The sequence below is a fragment of the Sus scrofa genome, chromosome 2 (assembly GCF_054392235.1).
Source record: "Sus scrofa isolate SSC_HxYL_T2T_F1_AM1 chromosome 2, Sscrofa_HxYL_maternal_Yorkshire_Landrace_v2.0, whole genome shotgun sequence".
Classification (NCBI taxonomy): Eukaryota; Metazoa; Chordata; class Mammalia; order Artiodactyla; family Suidae; genus Sus; species Sus scrofa.
Window position 1 is genome coordinate 91,012,014 of NC_139384.1, and position 17,902 is coordinate 91,029,915.

At 53.9% G+C, this 17,902-nt stretch overlaps 1 protein-coding gene across 9 annotated transcripts; it reads right to left on the reverse strand.

Moving 5' to 3' along the window:
• Nucleotides 1–1,371: 1,371 nt before the first annotated feature.
• On the reverse strand, nt 1,372–16,467 carry SLC34A1 (solute carrier family 34 member 1). 9 transcript variants are annotated; one of them, NM_001044623.1, is given in 13 exon segments: nt 1,404–2,407; nt 3,252–3,376; nt 3,489–3,605; nt 5,002–5,169; nt 5,447–5,516; nt 13,133–13,228; nt 13,312–13,507; nt 13,632–13,743; nt 14,635–14,778; nt 14,850–14,978; nt 15,063–15,212; nt 15,364–15,493; nt 16,400–16,459. In NM_001044623.1, coding segments are annotated over 12 exon segments (1,920 nt in total). In that variant the 5' UTR covers nt 15,473–15,493; nt 16,400–16,459; the 3' UTR covers nt 1,404–1,903.
• Nucleotides 16,468–17,902: the final 1,435 nt, after the last annotated feature.

Here is a 17,902-nt window from a genome sequence, read left to right on the forward strand (position 1 = left end):
TCTGTGCAGGACGAACCGTGAAGGAAGTCCCCACACACACACACACACCACTGCCCAGGCTGGAGGCCCTCATACTTCTCACCCTCTCCAGGTGACTAGAGGAAGAACTAGCAAGAGTTATGAGTGGGTGGCAGAGTGGGCCTAGTAGCTTGGAGAGCAGCTTTGGGGCTCCAAAGCCCTTGCATCTCTCCCCACATAATTCAAAGGGGCTGGAGGTGGGGAAGAGGGAGGCACACACTCCAGAACATCAGAGCTGAATCTGGGGCCCTACAGCCTTCCTGCTCCCTTGGGGGCCAAAGGCTCCAGAGATGTCCCTAGACAAGAGGGAGGAAGTTTAGCACCCCCTAGTCCTTGACCCTCCCCCTGCAGGCCTCAGCTCAGGGGGCTCTATAAAGGAGGAGGAGGAATTGGAAAACTTGAGTGGGTTTAAATGAGGCCTGGTTTATTGCCCAAAGGTAGAGGATCAAGGTGGGAGCGTGAGTAGCTGGTCTCTGCTCCACCGAGACCCAGAGCATGGCCTCTCTTGCCCATCTCCACCTCCCTGTCCCTTCCCCCAGTGGCCCTGACAAGCCCTCACCTGTCACTTGTTTTCTGGAGAACTGATTTTATCCCAGAAGGAGGCAGAGAGACAATGATGTGGGTGAGTGCAAAGGCAGATAGAGACTGGAGGAGGGCAGCTAGGTGGGGTTGAGGAATGGAGATGCAGAGAGCCTTCCTTATGCTTGGCCCTGTTGGGGGCTTCCTGGGAGTTTGAATTGTGGACTGGACTCATTAGGCAGGGCCAGGACGATTGCTGGGATGAGCTTACAGGCTGGCTCCTCCAGGACGTGGCAGACTATCTTTGGAAGGGGAGATAGTGCTGCTGAACCCCAAACCATTATCTCTCCTTCCCCCAGATGGAAATCAAAGACTTCTTTTTTTTTTTTTTTTTTTTTTTGGTCTTTTTGTCTTTTTTGTTGTTGTTGTTGTTGCTATTTCTTTGGGCCGCTCCCACGGCATATGGAGGTTCCCAGGCTAGGGGTCGAATCGGAGCTGTAGCCACCGGCCTACGCCAGAGCCACAGCAACGCGGGATCCGAGCCGCGTCTGCAACCTACACCACAGCTCATGGCAACGCCGGATCGTTAACCCACTGAGCAAGGGCAGGGACCGAACCCGCAACCTCATGGTTCCTAGTCGGATTCGTTAACCACTGCGCCACGACGGGAACTCCTGGAAATCAAAGACTTCTAAGTGCACAGTGAGAGTTTGTGAGGGGGGCGTATTTTGGCCGAACCCAACAAATGTGGAAGTTCCTTAGGCCAGGGATCAAACTGGAGCCTCAGCAGTGACAACAGAATCCTTAACTACTAGGCCACCAGGGAACTCCCTCTTTTAGTTTTTTTTTTTTTTTTTTTTTTTTAATCAGGGAAGGGGAAGGGGGTTGTAGCAGTGATGCAGAAAACCTGGGGTAAAGGTGAGGAAAATAGCTTAATAGAGGAAGGAAGCTGGCAGGGAGGGGGTGAGAATTTAGGCAGTGACTCAGGCACCCATATCTATGCATGAGCAAACAGGTGCTGGTCACATCCTCAGACTCATGCTTACTCCCACCCAGCCCAGTCAGAGTTGTGCGTACACAGGACACAAGCGCAGGCCTCCAAATGCATGTGCAAAGTACTCAAAATCATACCCAGGTACCCTGCAGCTAGCACACAGCAGCCCCTCTGGGGGTGCATATGGGCAGGCTGACACACAGGCTCACCCCAACATGCCCACATGTACACGCGCACTGACTCTCAGTCACACAAGCCCAAACCTCCCAGGACCTGCACAAGGACAGGCACATGCCCAGAGCTCACAGACACACCCTGCTGCCCTTCCACCCAGGGCACCAGGCACAGGCCCTTCCCAGTCTGGGCTAGAGCCTAGAGACGGGTGGCATTGAGATGAGCAGGCATTGCGAGGCGAGGGGAGGGTGTGGCAGGGGGCAGCTCCTCCAGGAAGACTCTGGTAGGCAATGGGGGTGAGCGGGGCTCGGGCCTGGCACAGCACAAGGTGGCACGGGCGATGAGGCGGTCCAGGGGCTGCAGGGAGTGCATCCACCGAGGCAGGAAGTCCCAAGTCTGTAGCCACTTGGGCAGGTGCCCTGGGCTGCGGCTCTGCAGCATGTTGACAAGTACCACAAAGGCCAGCAGGGCTCCGAAGGGTGCGCCCACACCTACCATGGCCTGCCAGCCTGCCATGGAGATGCCAAACACCAGCGAGGGCAGCAGCAGGAAGCACAGGAGGAGATAGAGGACGGCGAACCAGCGGTATTTGGCGGTACGTTTCCCCAGCGCCTTGGCCATGCGGATGGGCAGGCGCATGCAGGGCACTGGGTACCACAGCAGGATGCCCGAGATGTTGAAGAAGAAATGGCAGAGGGCGATCTACAGGGAAGAGGGCAGAGGAGCTGAGGTGAGCACCAGGCTCTGTTTCTGAGTCAGGATCGAAAACAGGGGCCTCACCTAGTGTAGGTGCAGAAAGTCAGCACTTGGGGGCTGGCCTGGCCCCAGTAAAATATTGAAACATTTCTAGACTAGTAGATAAAAAACCGCTGCCCTGAACTCTCCACATTTCCCCAGTGACCCCTCTCAGGAATTCCCTAGCAGATCCTGCCCAGATCCAGCAGCTGAAAGAGTCATACTGGTTTCTGGTTCAGAAGCTCCGACTCCCTGAGTGGTCAGTGCCCTGGCTTATCAGATATTCCTTTGCTCCTAGAACAGCAACCCGTTTGCTGTCTGCCCCCAATTCTTTTTCTTTTTTGGCAGTCCCATGGCATATGGAGTTCCCAGGCAGGATCAAATCTGAGCCGCAGCTGCGACCTACACTGAAGTTGCAGCAACACTGGATCCTTTAATCCACTGAGCCGGGCCTGCATCCTGGTGCTGCAGAGATGCTGCCGATCCTGTTGCACCACAGCGGGAACTCCTGCCCCCCAATTTTTGATCCCCCCAAACTGGGTGCCCTCTTACAGCACCCCTTCCTCAGAGTGCAAATCCCACTGGCTCTTGTTCATCCATTGGCATGATTTTCAGTAATGTCTCCTCGTTAGACACTAGGGTTTTGAGGGGGCACTAGGTATACTTTGCCCATGGTTTCTAAGATCTGGCCTATCAGGTGGCTCCTAGTAGGGAGTCAAAAACTGATACCCATTGTCCTATGCTAGATCAGGTTCCAGGTGCCCGTCCCAGCCCTGTCCTGTCTCTGGCAGGGTTCCTCTCCCAGTCGCACCTGGAAAGCACTGGACAGCTTCTCCCGGGGGCTGGCCAGTGCCGCCAGGATGGCTGTGGTGGTGGTGCCGATGTTGGAGCCCAGTGTGAGCGGGTAGGCGCGTTCGATGCTGATTACACCTAGGCCTGGGGGCAGAGGGGAGGATTTGGTCTCTCCAGCTCCCTCCTCCTGCCTTCTCCCTGCCAGCTCTGCTCCGCCCACCCCACGCGACGCTGCCTCCTTAACTTGGGGACTCACCAATGAGTGGGGTGATGGCCGAGGTGAACACAGAACTGCTCTGGACGACGAAAGTCATGCCGGCGCCCACCACCATGGCAAAGTAGCCTGTGGCCCAGGTGAAGGGGGCAGGGAAGTCTGTGAGGAAAACCATCCCAGGAGCGTCAGTGGGTCCTTGGGGAGGAGGTATTAGATGCCAGCTTCCAAATGGGAGCTTGTCAGTCCCCTGCTGAGCTGTGGTGGCTTCTCCTGGTTCTCTTTGATCTTGGATTAAAAGCCTGTCTCACCTGGTCCTATCGCCGGATTGCTGAGGCTGTTCCCTCTGCCCAGGACATCCTTCTCCTAAGTATATTTGTCCTCACGACTCAGCCTGAGTATTGCTGCTGTTAGAAAGCACTCCCTGACCCCAGCTTTGCTTTTGCCTCCTCTGACCTCCCACAGACCCATGGATGCCCCCATTCCAGCTTTTGTCACAAGGCCTGTCCCAAGAGCTCAAAATGAGGCTTAAAATGAAAGTCAGATGGGGGTCACCCCCCTGCCTGAACCCCCAGGCCCCCCCATTACCCTGGCTAAAGTCTGAGTTCTGAGCACAGCCTGCAGGGCCCTGACCTGCTCCATCCCTGTTAGCTCGCTGACCTCGCCCTGAGTTGCTCACAGAGCTCCTGCCGCACTGCTGGCCACCTTTCTGTGCCACAAGCCTGCTCAGCTGAGTCCTGCCTCTGAGCCTTTGCAAGTACTGTTCCCTCCACCTGAAAAGCTTTTCAGCCACCCGACTGCCTGCATTTAGGTCTCTGCTCAAATGTCACCTCTGCACAGAGGCCACTGACCACCCATCGAAAGCAGCCGCTTCCATACTCTATTTGCCACTTTTGCTTTCTCCTTAGTAGTTACTGCTCTCTTTATCTGAATTTATCCCCCCTCAACCTTTTTTTTATTGCCCATCTCCTCCTCTGGGCTGTGAACCCCCTGAGGGCAGCAGCCATCTCTGTGTGGCTCACTTCTGTATCCCCTGGCACCACACCATGCTTGGCACACGGTAGGGGCTTAATAACTATTAGTTAATTGGATCAAACACTGGCCTCTGAGAATCTCCTTAGAACCACCTGCTAGAATAGAACCACAGCTGGACATGGCCACAGGTCCCCAGCTGTAAGCCTTAGGAGCCTCAGAAATGACTGGGCCCAGGAGTTCCCATTGTGGCACAGTGGAAATGAACCCAACTAGTATCTATGAGGATGTGGGTTCCATCCCTGGCTTCACTCAGTGCGTCAAGGATCTGGTGTTGCTATGGCTGTAGTGTAGACTGGCAGCTGCAGCTCAGATTTGACACCTAGCCTGGGAACCTCCATATGCCTCAGGTGCAACCCTAAAAAGACAAAGAAATCACTGGAGAACATCTTTGTTCACATGGAGAAACTGAGCCTCAGAGATGGTAGGGCTTTACCCACAGATTGCACAGCAAATCAATGGCAGGACTTAGCAAGATCCAGAAGGGCCTCTCCTGGGGCCTACCCACCCACTGCTTGGGGCTCACCGGTGTTGATAACCTTCTGAATGACCTTGGCCACCTGGCCCTTGAGCAGAGAGTTGAGCATCTTGACGAGGAGGATGAGGCAGGTGCAGAGGAGTACCAGGGAGCCAGCCAGCAGGATGAGCCCCACGGCCAGGTCAGGCAGCCCTGTGTCCACGAAGATGTGGTTGCCTGTGGATGGGTGGAGGTGGCTGTCAAGCTGTCGAGAGCTGACCTTCCCTCTGGCAACCAATCCCCCACCCTTGCCACCCTCTTGGTCTCAGAGCCAAAGACCCCACCTCAGGCTCCTTCAACCTCTACAGCAGAGCCTGACCCAGGCCCAGGAGCTGGGCTGGTTGGCATCTGTCCTTCTGGGGCTGGAAGCAGCAGTGGCCAGGCGGGAGATGGCCCTGCCTCTGCCAGGCTCTGCCCTGCCATGCTGGACATCTCCCATGCTGTAGGCACTCACATTTCTCCATGGTAGCATTTCCGAGCATCCAGCTGGTGTTGGCCTGTGCCCTGGGCACGGGGGTGGGAGCCTAGATTAAGAGGAGAGTGACAAAGAATTCAGGAAAATGCAGCCTGGGGTTGGGGCTAAGATGGGGGTAAGGGAGAGATGGGGGTGGAGGAGATACGGGTGATCCTCTCTGTTTTTGGCCATGCCAATGGCATACAGAAGTTCCCTGGTCAGGGATTGAACCTGCCCCATAGCAGTGACTCAAGCCACAGCAGTGACAATGCCAGATCCTTAACCCACTGAGCCACCAGGGAACTCCCGGGTGACCCTCTTGACTACATGCCCTTGGATGGTTTACCTGTCCTCTCCAAGTCTCTTTCCTCCACTGAAGAAATGGGGGTGAAAATATCTGCCACAGGAGAATTTGGCTTTAGTCGATGCTTAGAATATTCTCCCCCGGAGTTCCCGTCATGGCTCAGTAGTTAACGAATCTGACTAGGAACCATGATGTTGCGGGTTTGATCCCTGGCCTTGCTCAGTGGGTTAGGGATCCAGCGTTGCTGTGAGCTATGGTGTAGGTTGCAGACACGGCTCGGATCCCGAGTTGCTGTGGCTCTGGTGTAGGCTGGTGGCTACATCTCAGATTTGACCCCTAGCCTGGGAACCTCCATATGCCGCGGGAGCGGCCCAAGAAATAGCTAAGACAAAAAGACCAAAAAAAAAAAAAAAAAGAATAGAATATTCTCCCCCATCAACCCACTGATCTGGCTCTCCCTGGGCCTGCAGGGGCCTCTTAATCAGGTGGCTTCTTGTGCATGTTTTCTTTCATCCTTCCTTGGCATGGGATGCTGTTGACCATGGCCTGCTTCTTCTGAACACTCTCCCTATCTTTATTACAATCCCTGCCTTGGTGATCCCCTCACCCCCTTTAGCATCCTTGGCCCATCCTCTCCCCTGAGGCACCTAACCTAAGTTTCACTTTCCTCTCTTCAGTTCCTTATCTAGAGGGGATGGGGCCGAGGGCCCAAGCCCCACATCTCTTCCCTCCTCCCCCTACTGTCAGTAAAGACGTGGGGATTCCTGGGGAGGCCCCTTAATTCAGAGGGTGTGGGGCTCAGGCTGTGTGTGGAGGTGGTGGGGAGTGTGCAGGGCCTAGAGTGGCAGCAGCTACTCAGCACCAGGCCAGGGATGCAGCCCAGCATGGCTGAAGGGCCCAGTGCTGCAAGAGAAACCACAACCCTGAAGGTTTGGATAAAATCTCCCAATTGTAAATGTTGGCAACCACGACATACTTTACAAGTCCGTGAAGGCCAGTCTGGCCTGGGGACCACTCATGTGTAGCCTTCTTGGCTTAAGGAGTTGTGGGGGTTTTATTTGTTTGTTTGTCTTTTTAGGGGTGGACTCACAGCATATGAAGTTCGCAGGCTAGGGGGTGAATCGGAGCTGTACCCACCGGCCTACACCACAGCTCATGGCAATGCCAGATCCTTAACCCTCTGAGCGAGGCCAAGGACTGAACCTGCATCCTCATGGATATTAGTCAGATTCGTTTCCACTAAGCCACAACAGGAACTCTAAGGAGTCATTTTTAAAAATGCAATTTGGGGAGTTGCTTCTGTGGTGCAATGGGACAGCCAGCTTCTTGGGAGCACTGGGATGCAGGTTTGATCCCTGGCCCAGCACAGTGGGTTAAGGATCTGGCGTTGCTGCAGCTCTGGCTTAGGTTGAGACTTCAGCTTGGATTTGATCCCTGGCCTGGGAGCTCCATATGCTGTGGGGCAGCCAAAAACTGAAGAAAAAAAAATTAAATTTAAAAATAACTAAAAATACAAACTGGGGTTCCTTACTATTCTCCCAGGGTCCCGCCAGGATCCCAGCAGTGGAAGGAGAAAGCAGGCTGGGCTTTTTGGGGAGAAAGCATCTCACAAAGGAGGAATTAAGCCCTAGAAAGGGGCAGTTGCTCCTCAGGTCCCAGACAAAATGCGAGAGCCACAGCTTCTCTGAGTTACCACACTCTGCCTCCTCTGGGAGCTGATGTGGGCCCTGGTCCCATTCCCCTGGGAAGTCTGCAGCCCACAGCCCTCTGACCTCCCTGTGTGCTGAGGGCAGGGGCTCAGGTGGGTACTGCACTTGGATTTATAGCTCCTTTACATTTTATTCATTTTGTAGTTCCCTTGTGACTCAGTGGGTTAAGGATCAGGCCTTGTCACCACTGTGGTTCTGGTTTTCTGTTTTTGTCTATTTTTTTAGATCCGAACTGTGGCATATGGCGGTTCCCAGCCTAGGGGTCAAATTGGAGCTGTAGCTACTAGCCTACCCCACAGCCACAGCAACTCCAGATCCAAGCTGCGTCTGTGACCTACACCATGGCTCAGAGCAACATCGGATCCTTAGCTCACTGAGCAAGGCCAAGGATCGAACCTCTGCCCTCAAGCATACTAGTCAGATCCATTTCCACTGAGCCACGACAGGAACTCCTGTGGCTTGGATTTGATTCCTGGCCTGGGAACTTCTACATGCTGTGGGTGCGGCCAAAACAAACAAAAAGAAGTAATTTATGTTATTTAAAAAATAGATAATAGAGATAAGAACTATTTATGGTGCCTGCTGATACTGGGGTTTGTTTCAGTGGCATGTACTCCCTTGAGCAGGGCAGCGTGCTGATCCGTGCACCCAGGTGGCCATACAGGGCTTTGGGGTGCCCTCAAGCCTGGGCTAGAATTGCAGGTTGAGACACCAGGGGAAAATAGCCTCTGATGGGCTTGATTGGAAAAGACGAGTGGGAAAATGATAACTGGGGGAGAGCCAGGTGTTTGCTATAGGGCAGATCTGAGATCAAAACTTGCTGCTTATCCCTCTACTTTGGATAGGTCATGCCACCTGGCTGAGCCTGTTTTATCCAAAGAAGGATATAAAAAGAGCTACTAACAAAGGTTACAGGAAGGAGTTCACGTTGTGACTCAGTGGGTTAAGAATTCTACCGGTATCCATGAGGATGCGGGTTTGATCCCTGGCCTCACTCAGTGGATTAAGGATCCAGAAGTGCCTAAAGAAACAATGCAGATCCTGTGTTGTTGAGGCTGTAGAGTAGGCCAGCAGCTGCAGCTCTGATTTGACCCCCTAGCCTGGGAACTTCCATATGCTGCAGGTGTGGCCCTAAAAAAAGAAAAAAAAAAAAAAAAAAAAGCAAGAGAGAGGAAAAAAACAGAGTTTATAGGAGAAAATATGTGTGAGGCACTCACCACAGGGCTTAGATCGTGACAAGCCTTCAGTAAATTGTCCCTCAAATAAGGATTAGACCCCTTCCCTCCTTGGGCCCCTCTAGCATCATGTGGTAGCATCACACGGAGTGTGTGTATAGCTGGCTTCCTAGGTCAGGATCAATGGCTCTTGCAGCCATGCTTGAAGCTCCTGGTCCTGCCCTGGGGTGGGGAGCTTGGTGGAGATAAACTGCCCTGAGCTGGGCCCAGGGGGTGTCTTGAGGGAGGGGTTTGTGGCACCTGGTGAGGCTGGAGGAGGAGGAGAGGAGCTCCACTGGGCTGGCAGTGACAGGGCATGGCAAGGCTGAGGGCTAGAACTTTTGGGTTGTGGAACCTTGACCTTCCTTCTGGGCTTGTGGGGCCCTGGATGAGCTCACAGTGGGGACTCTAGAGACCCTAAAGTGCAAGGGAGGGGGATGTAGAAACAGTGGAGGGGCAGGGAGGAGGCCAACTGTGTTGCCAGGGTGGGTGGACAGGATGGAGGGGAGGGAGTAGGCCCTGGAGCTTCCCTACCAGGCAGAGGGAGAAGGTAGGAGCTCTAGCCTAGATAAAGAGCTGGCAGGCCCAGGGTCTGGGGCACACCCTCAGGATGTGCCCATCCCTCCTGAGCCTGGGGGTAGGTGGGGGCATGTGGAGGAGGTGGTGAACTCTGTTGGAAGAGCAGACTTAAGGGGCCTCAGTCAGCCCTGGGCTCAAACTCCAGCTGAGCCCCTCCAGCTGCGTGACACGGGACCAAACATGTAACCTATCTGGACCTCAATTTCCTCTTCTGCACTATGAGGGCCATAAGGCTGCCTGCTTCTCTCCAGGGCCTAGTTGTGAGGAATCTGGGAAGAGAGAGTTTGGGATTTATGTGCCTGTAGAGACAACCCAAATTAAGGAGGCACTTCTGGGAACTGAAGATGATGATTAAGCTCACAGAGGAATGTGGGCCCCAAGAATCCTTCTCCGGGAGAACGGGCAGGATATGGGCATGCTCAGCAGTCTTCCCCTCCAGAAGGGGTGTTCTCTGGTCTTTTGTTTTTCTGGGAGCAGAGAACAAGCACCATGCTAGCAGCGCCATCTGCTGGTGAAGAGGAGAACTTTTTACAGCCACACCTACCACCCCTGGAGAGTCTGTCTCCAAGTGGCTGTGGTCACCTGGTGGCAGTCACACCTGATATGGGAAATGGACACATCAGAGATGGAGACTCAGGAGTGTGGGCTCCAGATGCCACCAGAATTTTTGTCCTACCTTAATTAGTATAGACTTGGACAAGCCTACCTAAGCCTCTGTTTCCTCATCTGTAAAATGGGGTGATAGTCCTCAAAAGAAGGTTGTTTAGGAGTTCCCTGGTATCCTAGTGGGGTAAGGATCCAGCGTTGCCACTGCTGTGGCCAAGGTTCAATCCCTGGCCCAGGAAACAGGTTGTTTAAAACTGGCAGGTGGGATCTGCCTTCTCAGCGCAGTTGGCATCGCATGAGTCTCATCAGCCAGGTAGGTGGAGTTGACAATTCACAGGGTGACCACACAAAAAGGTAATTCCCAGGACAGTGTCAGGACCCCAGAGCATCAGGAATTGTTGGAGCACTAACACCATCTCTGGTTTTTCTTTCACCATCTGGAAAACTTCAGCTTCCCAATCACATAAGTGCCCCGGACTCTGGTTTGGGTGAAGTTGGGCCCAGCTTGGTGAAGGCTGGAGGCAAGGAGAGCAGGTTGGAAGGGGCCAGAGGGAGACTCAGTGGCCAAAGAAAATTCGAGTCTTCAGTGCCGGAGGAGATGCCAATGCATGTGGCTGCATGAGCCACTTTTCCAGGGGGATTGTCCCAGAGAGAGGGCCAGGGCAGGGAGCTCATATCCCACCCTCAGCTCCTCTCCAAGCCAAGGAAATCCAATCTGGAGCCTGCTCTCGAGGAAAGGTTTCCTGGGAGAGCTGGGATGAAAAACCAGTGCTCAGGCAAGTGGTAGCAGTGGAGAAACAGCCCTGGCCAGGCGGGTTATTTCTGGTCACTGGGCCTCAGGTTCCTCCCATGGAAGGTGGGAGCCCCGCGTCCATCTCACTGGCATCACTGAGGATTCCATCTGGTGAGAGCCACAGCTATTTGCTGGTGCTTCCTGTGGGGGGAGGCGGCCTGAATGCAGCTGCAGGTGGGCAGCAGGGGTTTCGTAGGAAACGAGGATCCCCATGGCCCAGGAGCTCCCTCCACAACTTGCTTTCTGTGAAGATGAAAGCGCGTCACTTTGCTCTTTCAGGTTTTGCTCTGAAACAGCATTCTGCTGATTCAGAGAGCTCGGGGGGAGCCCAGAGAGCTCATGAGAAGGGGGAGCTGTGTTAGAGGGGTCACAGAGACAGCATGAAAGCTGCCTGCATGGGCTTTTTGATGTCCCACTGCCTTGAACGCTCAGAAGGACTGAGCTGGAGCCATGTGCCACTGAGATGCAAAGGAACCTCGCAGGGCTGGATGAAATGATGCTCTCTGTTCACACTGGGCTAAAGTCCCAGAACATCAAGTAGAAAAGTGGAGAGGCTCTACTGTGCCCTGGGCTTCTGGTTTCCTGGTCTCTCCTTCAAATTGAGTTACTTCTCAAACATCATAATCAAGGGGAAGCCAATACTGTGGATTGTGGTTTGGATGAAGCATTTTCCTTTTTTATGGCTGAGTGAGAAAGTGAGTTAATGGCTGGCTTCCTTGTTAGCCTAGCATAAAGGCCAGTCCATGAGTGTCCAACTGATCCAAATGGAGCCTCATTCCGGGTGGTAGAAGTCAGGGAGCAGCAGGAAGAGTGCAGCAGGACAAGGAGACATAGGTCTGTGATGCCTCCGGGTGAAGGAGCCCATTGTCACTGCAAGTGGCTGCTGTGTCTCCATGGCCCACTTGTCTTTCTGGGCCAGTTTCCATCTGGTCCTACTTTCCCAGGCATCTTTATAGCATTCTCCCCCCCGCCCCCGATTACCTGAGCCTCCAAACACGGCAGAGCTGAGCCACTGACCCCCCTGGAACCCAGGGGAAGAGAGAGCCCTAGACTGCAAAGCCTGTGCTCGGGGCCCTGAGGCAGTAGAACAAGTCCCGGAGAGTTTCTTAGCCCCTTGGAGCCTATTTCTCTACCTGTGAGACCAGAGAGTTTGTTCTTAAAATTCAATGTGGAACAGCCCTGATTTAATGGGTCTAGGGAAGGGCCAGATACTCTGCATCTCTAATAGGTTCCCAAGTGGTACCTGTGCCACTGGCCCACACTTTGAGAACCGATCTTTGGGCTAACTCGATGACATGTCAAATCTCATTGATCGGCAATGGCTGCCTGAAGCCAGTGTGAGTCTGGGAGGAGTAACAGTGTAACTGCTTTTTCTTCTTTTTTTTCTGGCCACACCCACAGCATGTACAAGTTCCCAGGCCAGAACCTGAACCTCTGCCACAGCAGTGATCCCAGTTGCTACAGTGACAATGCCTGATCCTTTAACCCTCTGCACCACGAGGGAACTCCGCCTGCCTTTTTTTTTTTTTTTTTTTTTTTTTCCCTTTTTAGGGCTGTACCTGCAGCATATGGAAGTTCCCAGGCTAAGGGTTGAATCGGAGCTATAGCTTACTGGCCTACACCACAGCCACAGCAATGCCAGATCCGAGCCATGTCTGCCACCTACACCACAGCTCACGCAACGCCTCAGTTCTTAACCAACTGAGCGAGGCCAGGGATTGAGCCCGCATCCTCATGGATCCTAGTTGAGTTTGTTAACCCCTGAGCCATGAAGGGAATTCCTGCCTGCCTTTTGTCCATGGAAAAATTTCAATCAAAGAATACACTTAATCAGAGAAGTGAGAAAATGCAGAAAAGAGTCAAACAATACAAAATAATAGTTTAGCCATTAAACAAAGTCAAGGACCTTTAGTTCCTCCTCAAGGGCTAAGGTAATATTCTGAGCCATGTCCTTTGAGTTGTTTTGCAGACACTGAATCCCCACCAAGGGGAAGAAATTAACTGTGTCCTGCCCACAAGCACGTAGATCCCAGACAGGTTGGAACCAGAAGTTTGATGTTGCTTCCTGATTACCTCACCACCAACCGGTCAGAAGACTGTCCATGAGCTGATCACACATTCAACAATACCTCTCCCTTCCTCTGTCTTTAAAACCCTTTCCTTGAAAGGCTTCAGGGATTTCAGGCCTTTAAAGCACTACCTGCCCAGGACTCCTTGCTTGGTGCCCTGCAGAAGTTGCTCTACTTTCATTCATCAAAACCCGGTGTCATTAGTTTGGCTTTACTGCACATGGGCGAGCAGACCCAAGTTTGGTTCGGTAATAGCAGCATCTGCCATAGGCACAGTGTACTGCAAAAGTGCCCCGTATTTGTCCTCCCCAGGTGAAGTGATCCCCAAGATCTATATAAAGCTTTTGAACAGATGGTGATGTCAGCAGTCAGCTGTGTGAAGAGGGAGTTTTCTCACTGAGGCCAGACTCACCTGCATGGAGTCCGGATGGCACCAGATCCTGATCAGGCTGTGATTTCTCAGGGACTCGTCCCCCGTGGCAATGCTGGTAATCACAGACTTGTCCAGCTGTGGGCAAGATGTTGGTAGAGGGAGTGAGGGTGAGGTTCCCCAGTCCCTCAGCCCCCGCCCAATGCCAGTCCTGCCTTCACCTGGATGATGAGCTTAGTGAAAGGCTCCGTGATGATCTTGAGCAGGTCAGGGGTGTCACGGCCACCACGGATGTTGAAGGAGGCTACCACAAGTCGAGTGACGTAGTGCAGGTACCCGGTGGCAGCTTCCAGGGGCAGCAGGACCACAACTGAGAGCCAGTTAAAACAGTCGTGCACGGTGGCCCCCGCGAAGGCCCTGGGCAGGGAGGCCGTGTTGCAGGATAGGCTCAGAGCCAGGATGTGCTCAGCCTGGGGGCTCCTGGCCTGTGGGACCACCCTCCTCCTACAAGGACAGGCCCCTCACCGCTCTACCCTCTTACCGCCGGAAGTCAGTCCTGTCCCCCGCCTGCATCAGGGCCACGATGGTGTTGGTGACCGAGGTGCCGATGTTGGAGCCCATGATGATGGGGATGGCAGAGCTCACCTCCAGCACTGATAGAAGAGCGTGCCTCCTAGCTAACTGTTCAGGGACTACCCACCTCCTGCCCCACCCCTCCTGCCAGAACCCCTACCCACATCCAGGCCCATGACTCTGCCCAGCCTTGGCCTCTGCGGCTGTGTGTTTATGTGTGTGCATGCTTGTGAGCCAGTATACATACACTGCACCTGCATATGTGTAAACGTGTGCGTGGGTATGTGTCCACGAGGGCATGGGTCGTATATGCAAATAATATGCAAATGTGCTTGTGTGTGCTCATGTGTCAGCTTAGCTAGTGCCCAGTAATTCAATCCAACACGAATCTAGATGTTGCTGGGAAGGAATTGTGCACATGTGATTTGCCTCAACTGTTGATTGACTTTAGGGAAGGAGATCAACCTCAGTAATCTGGGTGGGCCTCATCCAATAAGACTAAAGGCCTTCAGAGTAAAACTGAGGCTTCCTTAGGCAAGAAAAAGTTCCAGCTGTGCACTGAAACAGCAGTTTCTGCCCAGGAGTCTCAGCTTGCCCTTGCTGACAACCTGCACTACAGATTTTAGACTTGCCCAGCCAGCCTCACAATCAAGTAAGCCAATTTCTTGCAATAAGTCATAGATCTGTATGTGCTTCCTGCAGCTTTGGTTTCTCTGGTTCTGTTCCCCTGATGGATGGAATGAGCTACTGTGTGGTGACATGAAAGTGTGCCCTCCTGAGGCTCTGTTCCTAATCAGCCATTCTTCCCAGCTCCTGGGATATCTCCTCCTGGCTGAGATTCCAGGCCATGCTTTGGAGGATGGAGTGCAAGATGCCAGAGCTGCCCATTGCCCTTTGGCCCCCTGTTCCCACTCCTGCCCTTCCCATCCCAGCCCCCTCCCTCTTTCCCTGGCCCTGGTGGGCCAACTCACAGCCAGAGGAGACCATGCTGACAATGATGGATGTGGAGGTGCTGGAGCTCTGCACCAGCACGGTCACTAGGATCCCCACCACCAGCCCTGCTACTGGGTTGGACAGGATGGCGTTGTCCTTGAAGATGTCGCCAGCCACCTTTCCTGGGGAACATGAGGCAGCATTTTCCGAGACTCTTCAGATCCCTTCCCTGGTCCCCCCACCACCACCCTACCTCCAGCCAGCTGGAAGGCTGAGCTGAGCACGTCCAGGGAGCAGACAAAGAGGTAGAGGAAGGCAAGCATCAGCGGCACCTTGAGGAGCATTGAGCCAGCCTGGCGCAGCTTCTGGGCCAACCCTGGCTCTGGAGACAGGCCAGCAGTGAGCACAGTGGCCAAAGTCTGAGTCAGTGACTGGCGGCCCACCTTCCCCCCTCACCCAGGCCCACCTGGCTTCTGTTCCTCCTCCAGGGCCAGCTTGGAGGGCAGCGGGTCATGGCGCTCCAGAACCTCCCCATAGGAGCAGCCGTGCTCGGTGAGGGCCACAGGGCCCAGGCTGGGGAAGGCATAGGCTGAGGTCCCTGGGATCCTGTGCAGGACTGGGGAGGGAGGCCGGTCACGAACTTCCTGAGGCCCCGTGTCACTTCGGAGGAGGGGGGAGGGGGGGTGGGGGGGAGAGAGGAGGCCTCACCCGGGATGTGGGCGACCAATCAAGGGCAGGCAGGGACTCAGAGTAGGAATAGCACTCACCCTGCGGGCTGGGCACGTAGGCAAAGGTCGCCCCACGCATCATGTGCCCCCCGCGGACTGGGAGCGGGGAGATAGCCGGGCCCCCCAGCCTCTCTCCGTAGGACATCATCCTGGGTACACTCTGTGGGCCCTGCACATCAGGGGGCCCAAACTGAATGACAACTGCTGTGTCACAGAAACACACACACACAGCCATTCCCCCCCACATCCACACACCCATTCACTCATGTGCACAAACACCCATGGTGTGTGATCCCAAATACACACCCAGAAAAGCACACTCAGGTGGTTGTCACACATTTGGGGATTCGTTCATTCAGTCATTCGTTCGTTCATTCATTCATTCAGCAAGTATTTATTTACTCTATCTCAGGCACTGAGCTCAACGCCAGGGTACAGCTGGCTAATACAGATGCAGCTCTGCCCCCATGAAGCTCAGTGTCTAGTGGGGAGACACATGTCAATGAAATAAGCTCTCAGATAGATGGAACATGACAATGGGAACAAGTGTCCTAATGACAGATACAGGTGCCACCAGAGTGCTTCCTGGGGCCAAGAGATTCACCCTCACAAGTGAAGTGCTTTCCCCATCCATTCCCACCCCCAAGCAATAAAAAAATGTTGGTGATCTTTTTGCCATGAATGAGGCTCAGACCAGGACTGGTTTAATTAAGCAGAACCCTCACCCTGTCCCCAAGTCTGGGAAGACCTCGGCTTGCCTTAGGCCCTCCTGAACTGCCCCAGGAGTTCTCTGCTATTGAGGTGGGAGTGCCCCAGTCTGCTTCAGGACCTCCTCCCTCCACCCCAACATTATTCCAAGGGTCCTGGCTATTAGGATTGGGGGCAGGTATGCAGAGCTGAATGCCGGGCCCTGGAAGAGCATGAGTCCTTTTCACTCTGGGGGAGTGAGCCAGGCTTGGATGGGACTAAGATGTGGTAGGGGACAGGGACGGAGGCATGGTGAGGACAGAGGTGAGGGGCTTGTTTCCACCTAAGTGTTGGGGATGGGTTTAGGATGTGGGGACCCTGGACTCACCTTGGTGTTCTGTGTTTCAGCTCCTGTTCAGCTGCTCAGGGAAGCCCTAGGAAGGGCTGGGAGGGACCAGGAGGGAACCTGGGACCCTCCCCTTTATACCCTCGGGTCAAGGGCAAAGTCCCTAGAACCCTAGCTGCTCTCCCTCTGTTCCCCCGATTAACCTAACCCCCTAGATTCCTCCCAGTTAATTGCTAATCGTCTGCTCTGCAAGGGGGAGTCTGTGGTCAGGCTCTCTCCTCCCCCGCACAGATACTCAGCCTGAACCATGATCCAGATTCAGCAAGGAGAGCACTGAGGCATCCCACACCCCCAGGCAGAGACCCTAATATCACTCAGGTGCCTTGTTCCGAGGGTCCCCTGAGATTTCATGGCTCTGGCCCGTTTTCCTTATTCTTGGCCTGACAGTGCTCCCCAGGGAATGGCCCAAACACCCTTGAGCCTTGCCTTCCATCAGGGTGTCTCTGGGTTTGTCTGTGTGACTTGAGTGGCATTTGGAAAAGAGGGAGAATGTGAGGGAGGAAGCAACAGAAGACACACCCAGAGAGGCTATTTGTGCTGAACTGTGGGACGTCCATGACCACAGATCCAGGATGTGAGCCTGGAGAATGTGAAGCCTCTGGCCAGATAGGGCAGGGCCTGGTCTGCACTTTAGAATGGTCTTGGGGTTGGGGGTGGGGTGGCGTGGTATGTGTCAAAGGGAGCAAGTCCAGGGTGGCACAGCAGGTTAAGGATCTGGTGTTGTCACTGTAGTGGCTCAAGTCACTGCTATGGTGAGAATTCCCTGGCCCTGGAACTTCCACATACTTCGGGCATAACCGATAAAAAGGCAGGGGGTGGGAGGTGTGAGTCTGGAAGGAGAGATTGCTGATGTGATGGTCCAGGTGACAGATGATGAGGTCTGAATCAAAGTGGAAAGAAGAGGGATGGAGAGGAGAGAATGCATCCTAGGGATACTTGGTGTATCTTTTTTCTTTTTCCTTTTTAGGGCCACACCCGAGGCAAATGGAAGTTCCCCATCTAGGGGTTGAATCAGAGCTGCAGCTGCCAGCCTATACCACATCCACAACAACACCAGATCCGAGCTGCCTCTGTGACCTACGCTGCAGCTTGTGGCAACACTGGATCCTTAACCCACTGAGCGAAGCCAGGGGAGGGTGCGAGCAAGAGGAAGTATGTAATGATTGGGTTTCTGGATCAGGAAGCCAATGATGACACAGGTCTGTTGCAGAATTCCTGAAACCCAGACAGGAGGGTTAAGGAGACTTTTTTCTCTTTCTTGGGACCTTGGAGCCTGAGTTTGGGCTTATGATCACAGAGAGATGAGAAGGGGGTGCCCCTTCTAAGGGATTAAGATTTTATCAGATCAGGAGTTCCCATTGTAGCTCAGCAGTTAACGAATCCGACTAGGAACCATGAGGTGGCGGGTTTGATCCCTGGCCTCCCTCAGTGGGTCAAGGATCTGGTGTTGCCATGACCTGTGGTGTAGGTTGCAGATGCAGCCCA